The sequence below is a fragment of the Pinus tabuliformis genome, chromosome Q (genome assembly GCF_031772625.1).
Source record: "Pinus tabuliformis cultivar Carrire ecotype Pingquan chromosome Q, CPIR1, whole genome shotgun sequence".
NCBI classification, from domain to species: Eukaryota; Viridiplantae; Streptophyta; class Pinopsida; order Pinales; family Pinaceae; genus Pinus; species Pinus tabuliformis.
Window position 1 is genome coordinate 1058079710 of NC_142296.1, and position 11296 is coordinate 1058091005.

Consider the following 11296-nt stretch of genomic DNA (forward strand, 5'->3'; position numbering starts at 1 on the left):
TACTTATTCATATTAATCAGCCATGCTTCTGCAGCTTCTTCAGATTCACCATCAAAATGAGGTGGTTTAATCTTTCTAAATTCTCCGTGTAACTCCATCCGGGGCCTTTTGGGAGTCTGATATTCAGAAGCATTGACAGACTTCTCTCCTCTCGTCTCTCCTCTGTCCTCTGCTTCCTCCTGTTCAGTATGATAGCTTTGTTCATCTGTTATGTGTGCTTGTTCCGGCCTTGGATGTGATTGCTGTTGATGCTGTTTATCAGATAAGCTTTTCAGGATCCTTTCCTGTTCAACATTCAATCTTGCGTTATCTGCCCGCAACTGAGCCATTTCATCCTTTAACTCTTGCAGGGTCCTCAATAGCGTTGAGTCAGTTGTGCGACCTGCTGCTCCCAGCTGTACCCAGAACTCAGAATTCCCTTGAGGTTGTTCTGTGTTGTCCGGAGGTTCTGGATTTCCATAAGGAGCACTGTTTGCTCTCCTCATTCTGCTGCTACCTGCTCAGATCATCTCATTAAACAGATTTAATTTAATGTATTGCTGAACTGTTATCATAATACTGTTATATACATGTTGCTGTAATCTTAATTTCCAAAGGCCACAGAGTTGTAACCTTGGGCTCTGATACCAATTTGTCACGCCTCCATGAATAATTTTTTTTTTATATATTTATTAAGATGCAGCAATATAACTTTTCTACATGAACAATAATAATACCATGACTTAACATACATGGATGCTTTCTTACCAACGCGTAAACAATATTTACTTTGCTAAATCTATGGTTTGATATATGCGTTGTTATATATTGCAAACATATATATATCCACTTTATATTTCCTTACTCACGGTTTCAATGATTCAATGTTCATTATACTATAATCATATGTGAATGAAAGTCATAACCACAACCTAAAGGAACTACATCGTTGACCACACAATGTATATATGGTTCTTTATAATTTTGATTATGAACTTGGTATTGCATATCCCGAGAGATCGGGTTTGATTTCCTGTCCGGTCATCGTACTCCCAGTCCAGGTGTCGGTAACCTCCATCGTCCATTTGGAAGGATGTGTGGCAGATGGCAATCTGGCCATGTGCGTCCTGTACATAGCCCTGACTCCTCGGCCCTGATGCCTTTCGCGCCAACGAGCCTCCACAGTAAACCGGCAATCGGATGGATGATAATTCACACTGCAGATCAAGGGATCAGATTGGGCCACGAGTCGGTAACCTTCTGGGGAATTTATATCTTGCCTGATCTTTCGGTGGTCATTATGTTACTCCATTTCCTCTGCCTCACTCCAGTTCTGCAGTCTCATGGCGCTCCGCTGCATCGGTCCTTTGCCTCAGGCATGCAGATCGAACCCCCGTTCAACCTCACTGCCGTCTTGAAGGTAAGGTACCCAACTGCAGATATCAGGTGAAGATCGGTTATGGATTTAGTTTAGTCTTCTTTGCTCTGGTTTTTCTTACAGATTCTCTGCCAGGTTTAAATGACGCTAACAGAGTGAAGTTTGTGTGCAGGAATGGTTTCCTTCCGACGTAAGGGACGAGGGTTCTTCTTCTCCTCGTCTTCCTCACCAACAGGTAAGTTTAAACCTACTTATCGCTGTTATACAAATGAGCTCTGTGGAGTTAGAGTCTGAGTTATGCTCGTCCTCTTGACAGGGTTTTGACTTTGAGTCTCAGATCTATTTCCTGCACAGGTTCCGAGTTTATTGAAGGCATATAGTATTTAGTTTTGAATATTAAAACCCTTCACTAGGATTACGAGGATTGTATTACGGATTATGTATGCTTACAGTTCTGTCTCAGGCACAGTATTGACTTCTATTCTTTAAACACAGTCTAATGTTACCTCTTGAGCTCGGCTTCAGTTCTAACGATTGTTTTCAGTTTTTGTTGTATATAAATATGATGGTTTTATGACCTTCTGGTCTTTGGACTCAATGGGTCGAGCCATATGCATCCAATGAGTATTATAAATGTGTTTTCCGATCTTTGTTGCATGTTTTGGGTTTTTTTATCATCGTTTATATGAAGGATCCTAAGGCCATTCGACTGTTGACTTGGTTACTCCACGGGCTGAGCGTAAGCTTCCGCGGAATTAGTTACCAGGTCAGGGTTTTCTACCGGCCACAAACGCCTGAGAGAGCATGTAACCCCCGGGTTACATTGCTCTGTCCTCGGCGTCCATATTTTACATATGTTATATGATAATGTTGCATGTCTCTTTTCAGTATTTACTTCATATGTTTTCGAGTATTATGAATGCGTTCTGTCTTCAAGTTCCCTGTTGAAGCTCTTCTCACGGCTTTACATCAGGGTTTCTTTGATTTAATACCTTTGTTCGTTCGAGCGTTTTATATATACAGTATAAGGAAAAGACTCCAGTTCGACATTGCTGCGAGTGAGAATGTATAAGCCTTTACTACACAGCTTTTATGCGGAATATTTGTGTCTCTTACATATTAAAATGTGGTCGTATAAGTTTCATAGTTCGGCTTCTGAACTCGTATGAGGATTTCTCAGTAACCTCTTACAGAGCTGTATGTTCTTGTTTTCAATAATAATGTTTGCACATTTGGTTAACGGCTGATATGTTTTTGAATACAAACATTTCGAATAGGATACATTATCCTTAATGCATGCCTGTCCCTGCATTCTCTATATAATATAAAAGGCCGCATTCTCTGTTTTATGCGAGGGTTGTAATCTTTGTTACATGCAAGTCTGCTGTAATACGAGAGGGTTTTGTTCTTCTTATTTTCAGTCATGAATGAGCAGTAGTGGTACCGATCTCTGTTATAGCATTAATCTTGTTTTCTATGTTATACTCAGAAAGAAATATTAGCTAGCATTCGTCTATCATCGAGTTATATATATTTCATTTTTCTTTATCGTTAATCCTCAAGAAAGTAGTAGTCAATATTAATCTCTGTCTAAGTAAAGAAATTAATCTGCTTTACATCTTATCTTTAAGGAGGAACAGATAATAACCATCTCTGACAGAGTCATGCAATTTACTCATTTTTATCATATATTCTCAAGAAAGTAGCAGTTATTACCAGTAATTTTCCTTCAACACAGAATAATAACAGAAGTGTTTATAGTAGATGTGTGCATTGTGAGCCATACCTGCTCTTCCGCAACCTACTAGTATTTGCTTGTCAAACCTCCCGACCGTAGGAAGACTTCTTCTCATTGTTCTTCCACCCCCAAGCAATTGCAGGTCCTACTCGACCGCAATAAGACTGGACTCGCCAGTAACGCTATCTGATCCCAACCAGACGTAGCGTGCACAGGAAAATCTTTTTCCTCTCATGCCATCTGATCCTAACCAGACTTGGCATCCAAAAAGCCACCAAGCTTTTCCTTCCTTGCCATCTGATCCTCACCAGACTTGGCAATGCCCCTTTTTCCTCAGGGGTCTCAACTACCTCAAGGTAGTTAGGGTTTCCAGCATAACTGACTCATCAGTTACTTAACCAAGATTAATCATAACTCAGTTCCAATAATGTCAACACAATTATTTTTCCATTAACACAGATTTAATAACCAGAATATATATAATTCAAATAAAGTCTCTTGTTCAATAATTACTTTTACCATTTACCAATCATTACTTTTCACAGGGGATATTACACTACTCAAATGTCTTTTCAAATTCGAGAAGAACAAATTACATAAATTTTACAATTTAATCAATTATTTACCCTTAATAATTGATAGAGTGTCCAGACAAAAACTATCTATGCAATGTATTTCTAGAAGGCCTTTTGACAATACACTCTTTAATTCAATAATAATAAAATTTCACTTCAGAAGTGAATTAAAAGCAAAAATTAAAATTCCCCTATTTGTTATAAAATGTTTATTATATTTATTTTATTCCCAATATATATATATATATATATATATATATATATATATATATATATATATATATATATATATATATATATATATATATATATTATTCCCAAAATAAACATACCTATGTACCATAAGTCTGAGATACTTAGTAAACCCTCAAGTCTAAAAGGAACGATAATATTTATAAATGAAGATCTCATTCTAGAAGATCAAGTAGAATTGAGAAATGAGGTTCAAAAGGTAAAGGAAGCTAGGAAGGAAGGAAAATGGGCAATAATCAGAAATAGAAAAGCCATTATTCGAGATAGAAACCAAAAAGATAATAATAAATAGCAATTCAACATGCTCCAGATTCTTTCTTGGAACTATTAGGGCTTTCCATGGAACAAAGGCCCCAAGCTAAGTTGGGTCTCGAATGATGTTGATATTATTTTTCTTGTTGAAACTTGGGAGCACAAAGAATCTAAGGTCCTTAACATAGATGGATCTACATTATGGTCTACTTCAAATAAGCGATCATCCCGTAGAGGCATTGGGGGCATAGCTTGTTACATTAAGAAGAACATCTGTCCCCATGCTAGGATTTATAAAAACGACCCTTACAGCCAATATAGTTGGATAGAAATTATTGACATTTATGATAAAAAGACCTACATAGCAATCTATTATTCCTCCCCATCAATTCTAACTTCTATAAGAAAAAGAATCTAGATAAAAATAGCCCTTACAATGGTTTAGAGAATGATATTTCTAGCCTAAGGAATGAAGGCAATATCCTTTTAATGTGTAACTTTAATGCTCGAACTTCAAGCATCCAAGCTATTCTTCTAAGAAATCATTCCAACCCTAATCCTCTTTGGTCAGATGAAGACCTTCCTATAGCTATCTAGTACAAAAGGAGCTCTAAAGACCTCGGGGAGAATTTGTTTGGGTCGGAGGTAGTCAAGCTCTGTAGTGCTCAAGATCTCATAATTTGCAACGGCCTAAAGAAGTGGCCTGCATCCATGGGCTTGGTAGTAGCATGGTAGACTATGTTATCTCTGATCTCCCTCTATACAATGAAATAACAAATTTTGACATCTTAAACGACCATGAGCCTGACTCTGATCATAGGCCTTTACTTATAACTCTCAATTTTGTCGTGCATAGAGATCCCATAGAACATAATCGTTATAGCCAAAAGAAGTTAATCATTGATAGAAATAAAAAACGATCTCTTTCTAAATGAATTAAAAACTAATTTGCTTCCTTTATCTAGTATAAACAACATAGAAGATCTCTATCATAATTTTAATACAACCCTCTCATATTCTATGAACAAGTTCTCAATTGAAGTTTCAAGTAATAAAAGAAATCTATATTTGTTGGCATTGATACACTCAAAAATCTATTGAAAAATCCTACTTAGCAATCTACTTGCACTTTATGATCATTCTACGAGCAATTAGTCACCCTTTTCATTGATCAACGCTATGAGTACATTAAAAATGACTAAAAATATATAAGAAAAAGTGTGAAAACCATGTGCTCTTAAGAGAGGATTATAGGGAAACCACTTTTGTAACTCACAGAATCCCATGGAAAACAATATTAACCATATTGAAATGGTATAAAAGAGGCCTACATTAAGGAGAATGTTACAATATATATTACTACATAAATGTTATATTCTGGCTAAAAGTAATCTTAACCATTATATCCTATGGTTTTTATTATCGTAATCTCCTTAGAAATCCTCGTTTTTAGCAATTTTCATCTCCCTTTTCTTGTGATTGATGTCTAATACATCTTGGTATTCCTCTTCCTTGCATGGAGTAGAACAGAGGAGATGAAGTAGTCCTAAGTGTCACAAGCATGGAGGGATCTAGACAATGGTCACAGATAGCATGGATAGTAAATTTGTGTATACTTTTGTTAGTTTGTTATTAATTTTAATAAAAATGGAGATATATCTTCTCTCGCGCCCCCAAATTTGGAGTTATTTGTATTTATCTAAAATCTATTTTAGCATTTAGTAGTAGTCCTAACTGTCCTAATAGAAGATAATTAGAGTACTTATTTTATTGTTGCTTATTATTTGAGGAAGGTTGTTTGCTTCATTATGTTCAAATCTACAAATTTGAGTAGGAGCAAACATAATTTCTTAAGCTTGTCTCCAACCTACTATCCAACTAGGTGAGTGTGTCATAACCAACTAGTAGTTATTTTGAAATTCTCATAAGCTACTCTAGAGAAAGATTAACATTGTTCTTTGAATTTTTAATATGCTATGTTAACTATTGACCATAGGAAACATATGTTTTATTTGCAATAATTTCTTTACTTTATAAAATGTTTATGATATTTATTTTATTCCATATATATATATATATATATATATATATATATATATATATATATATATATATATATATATATATATATATATATATATATATATAGATATATATATATATATATATTATTCCCAAAATAATCATACCTATAGACCATAAGTATGAAATACTTAGTAAAACCTCAAGTCTAAAAGGAACGATCATTTATAAATGAAGATCTCATTCCAGAAGATCAAGTAGACTTGAGAAAGGAGGTTCAAAAGGTAAAGGAAGCTAGGAAGGAAGGAAAATGGGCAATAATCAGAAATAGAAAAGCTGTTATTCGAGATAGAAACCAAAAATATAATAATAAATAGCAATTCAACATGCTCTGGATTCTTTCTTGGAACTGTAAGGGCTTTCCATGGAACAAAGGCCCCAAGCTAAGTTGGGTCTCGAATGATGTCGATATTATTTTGCTTGTTGAAACTTGGGAGCATGAAGAATGTATGGTCCCTAACATAGATGGATTTACATTATGGACTACCTGGAATAAGCAATCCTCCCGTAGAGTCATTGGGGGTATAGCTTGTTACATTAAGAAGAACATCTCTCCCCGTGCTAGGATTTATAAAAACGACCCTTACAACCAATATAGTTGGATAGAAATTATTGAGATTTATGATAAAAAGACTTACATAGCAATTTGTTATCCCCCCACCCCCCCCATCAATTCTAACTTCTGTAAGAAAAAAGAATCTAGATAAAAATAGTCGTTACAATGGTTTAGAGAATGATATTTCTAGCCTAAGGAATGAAGACAATATCATTTTAATGGGTAACTTTAATTCTCGAACTTCAAGCAACCAAGCTATTCTTCTAAGAAATCATTCCAACCCTAATCCTGTTTGGTTAGATGAAGACCTTCCTCTGGCTAGCCAGTACAAAAGGAGCTCTGACGACCTCGGGGAGAATTTGTTTGGGTCGGAGCTAGTCAAGCTCTGTCGTGCTTAGGATCTCATAATTTGCAACGGTCTAGAGAAGTGGCCCAATTCTAGCTAGACGACCTGCATCCATGGGCTTGGTAGTAGCGTGGTAAACTATGTTATCTCTGATCTCCCTCTATATAATGAAATAATAAATTTTGACGTCTTAAACGACCACGAGCCTGACTCTCATCAACGGCCTTTACTTATAACTCTTAATTTTATCATGCATAAAGATCCCATAGAAGATAATCCTTATAGCCAAAAGAAGTTAATCATTGACAGAAACAAAAAGATCTCTTTCAAAATGAATTAAAAACTATTTTTCTTCCTTTATCTAGTATAGACAACATAGAAGATCTCTATCATAATTTTACTACAACCCTCTCATATTCTATGAATAAGTTCTCAAGTGAAGTTTCAAGTACTAAAAGATATCTATATTTGTTGGCATTGATACACTCAAAACTCTATTGAAAAATTCTACTTAGCAATCTACTTTCACTTTATGATCATTTTACGAGCAATTACTCACCTTTTTCATTGATAACGCTATGAGTACGTTAAAAATGACTAAAAATATATAATAAAAAGGTGTGAAAACCATGTGCTCTTAAGAGAGGATTATAGGGAAACCACTTTTGTAACTCACAGAATCCCAGGGAAAAAAATATTAACCATATTGAAATGGTATAAAAGAGGGCTACATTAAGGAGAATGTTACAATATATATTTCTACATAAACGTCATATTCTGGCTAAAAGTAATCATAACCATTAGATCCTATGGTTTTTTTTCTTGTAATCTCCTTAGATATCCTCATTTTTAGCAATTTTCATCTCCCTTTTCTTGTGATTGAGGTCTAATACATCTTGGTATTCCTCTTCCTTGCATGGAGCAGAACGGAGGAGATGAAGTAGTCCTAAGTGTCACGAGGATGGAGGGATCTAGACAATGGTCATAGATAGCATAGGTAGTAAATTTGTGTATAATTTTGTTAGTTTGTTATTAATTTTAATAAAAATGGAGATATATCTTCTCTCGCCCCACCAAGTTTGGATTTATTTGTATCTATCTAATATCTATTCTAGCATTTAGTAGTAGTCCTAACTGTCCCAATAGAAGATAATTAGAGTAGTTATTTTATTGTTGTTTATTATTTGAGGAAGCTTGTTTGCTTCATTATGTCAAATCTACAAATTTGAGTAGGAGCAAACATAATTTCTAAAGCTTGTCTCCAACCTACTATCCAACTAGGTGAGTGCATCATAACCAACTAGTAGTTATTTTGAAATTGTCATAAGCTACTCTAGAGAAAGATTAACATTGTTCTTTGAATTTTTAATATGTTATGTTAAATATTAACCATAGGAAACATAAGTTTTATTTGCAATAATTTCTTTACTTTATAAAATGTTTATGATATTTATTTTATTTCATATATATATATTATTCCCAAAATAAACATACCTATATACCACAAGTATGACATACTTAGTAAAACCTCAAGTCTAAAAGGAACGATAATATTTATAAATGAAGATCTCATTCCAGAAGATCAAGCAGAATTGAGAAAGGAGGTTCAAAAGGTAAAGGAAGCTAGGTGCAATAATAAGAAATAGAAAAGACGTTATCTGAGATAGAAACCAAAAAGATAATAATAAATAGCAATTCAACATGCTCCAGATTCTTTCTTGGAACTGTCAGGGCTTTCCATGGAACAACGACCCCAAGCTAAGTTGAGCCTCAAATGATGTTGATATTATTTTGCTTGTTGGAACATGGGAGCACGAAGAATCTAAGGTCCCTAACATAGATGGATTTACATTATGCTCTACCTGGAATAAGCGATCCTCCCATAGAGGCATTGGGGGTATAGCTTGTTACAATAAGAAGAACATCTCTCCCCATGCTAGGATTTATAAAAACGACCCTTACAACCAATATAGTTGGATACAAATTACCAACATTTATGATAAAAAGACCTACATAGCAATCTGTTATCCCCCCCCCATCAATTCTAACTTCTATAAGAAGAAGAACCTAGATAAAAATAGTCCTTACAATGGTTTAGAGAATGATATTTCTAGCGTAAGGAATGAAGACAATATCCTTTTAGTGGGTAACTTTAATGCTCAAACTTCAAGCAATCATTCCAACCCTAATCCTCTTTGGTTAGATGAAGACCTTCCTCTAGCTAGCCAGTACAAAAGGAGCTCTGACGACCTCGGGGAGAATCTGTTTAGGTCGGAGCTAGTCAAGCTTTGTAGTTCTCAGGATCTCATAATTTGCAATGGTCTAAAGAAGTGGCCCAATTCTAGCCAGATGACCTGCATCCATGGGCTTGGCAGTAGCGTGGTAGACTATGTTATCTCTGATCTCCCTCTATATAATGAAATAACAAATTTTGACATCTTAGATGACCACGAGCTTGACTCTGATCATAGGCCTTTACTTATAACTCTCAATTTTGTCATGCATAGAGATCCCATAGAAGATAATCCTTATAGCCAAAAAAAAGTTAATCATTGATAGAAATAAAAAAGATCTCTTTCTAAATGAATTAAAAACTAATTTGCTTCCTTTATCTAGTATAGACAACATAGAAGATCTATATCATAATTTTACTACAACCCTCTCATATTCTATGAACAAGTTCTCAATTGAAGTTTCAAGTAATAAAAGAAATAAGAAAACCAACCCATGGTATGACAAAGATTGTAAAAGTGCGATGAGAGCAATTAAGGAAGTTGTTGATGAATCTCTTAAAATTGGCAAGATAAAAATATACAAAGCCCTAACAAAGCCCTAACTAAAAGGAAAAAAAAAGCAGTATATTCATAAAAGACAAGAGAATCTCTTACATAGGTCTCTTTTTTATAAAATAAAAATGAGACTACTTTAATTTTTTTTCCAATTCCAATAATAAAAAGAATAAATTTAAAATTATTACAATTTAATGATTAATAATAAATTTTACGATATTTAATGGATAATAAGTTAAAGTTTTCATCACATTTAAGAACCCTTATCATGGAAAGCCAATTATCGACTGGAGTCCTTTAATATGGGAAGTGGAATATCTACCTGAGAAGACTAGCAAACGTGAAAGGACGTGACATTTCTAAAAAACTTGCGCAATAATATATATATATATATATATATATATATATATATATATATATATATATAATTTCTGAAAAAACTTTGCAATAATGTATGGGAACAAGTGTGTATATATATATAATTTCTCAAAAACTTGTGCAATAATGTATAGTATATCATTTCTTGTGTAATAATGTATAGGAACAAGTATATATGTAAAATTAATAAATTATAGTTTCATAATATTAAATTGTATATTTTCACCATAATTTATAGATAAGAATCATATAATAAAGTACAATTTTAATAATTGTAATAGCAGTATAATAATTTGATTTATATAAAAATAAAAAATTATATTTAAACTAAGAGTTTTATGTTTTTGTCATTTATGATGCATCAATTTTAATTATATAAAAAACAAATAAATTAAAACTAGATTTTAACATTTAATTTTTTTTATTGACTATATCAACTTATTTAGTTAAATTTTAAATAAAAATAAGTTCAAGGAATGTAATTAATTTTTTTTGTGAGTTTTTTACTTCATTGATATGAATATTGATTATGGCGATAAATTGAAAAGCTTCATGAGCTTAACAAAATGTTTCTAAAACATTAAATTTAGACATTAATATTAATTAAAAATATATAATAAGTACCAATAAAAACTTGTTTAAACAATTAAAAGTAATACCAACAAATTAATTAAATTTCAATATAGTTCACAAAATCAATTCATTAAGCTAAAATATGTGTTTATAAGTGACTATCTATTTTTTTTAATCATATCTTTTCCTTTTCTATAAAAACATAAAAAGAATAAATATGATTTTAAGGCAATTAAAACATTAAGATTATGAGTGGATAATAAATTAAACCAATTATTCACATGATATGGTGTTACAAAAAATGTTTATTTTTTATTTTGACACTGATGACAAATAGATATAAAAATTAATAGAAGCTTAGTTGAACAACTATAAGTTGAAAAGAAGTTGTCATTATA

At 33.1% G+C, this 11296-nt stretch overlaps 1 protein-coding gene across 1 annotated transcript; it reads left to right on the plus strand.

Moving 5' to 3' along the window:
* Positions 1–1047: 1047 nt before the first annotated feature.
* Positions 1048–1908, plus strand: LOC149223155 (uncharacterized). The gene is made up of 3 exons (XM_089383236.1): positions 1048–1399; positions 1530–1592; positions 1674–1908. Exons 1-3 carry the CDS (start codon positions 1073–1075, stop codon positions 1725–1727), a joined length of 444 nt encoding a protein of 147 aa, XP_089239362.1. The 5' UTR covers positions 1048–1072; the 3' UTR covers positions 1728–1908.
* Positions 1909–11296: the final 9388 nt, after the last annotated feature.

Excerpts from the sequence above, each read along its gene's own strand:
- LOC149223155 (XM_089383236.1), top strand. The coding sequence starts at position 1,073 with ATGTGTGGCAGATGGCAATCTGGCCATGTGCGTCCTGTACATAGCCCT. Across the intron at positions 1,400-1,529 it reads ACCTCACTGCCGTCTTGAAG|GAATGGTTTCCTTCCGACGT; the intron begins GTAAGGTACCCA and ends GTTTGTGTGCAG. Across the intron at positions 1,593-1,673 it reads CTCGTCTTCCTCACCAACAG|GGTTTTGACTTTGAGTCTCA; the intron begins GTAAGTTTAAAC and ends TCCTCTTGACAG.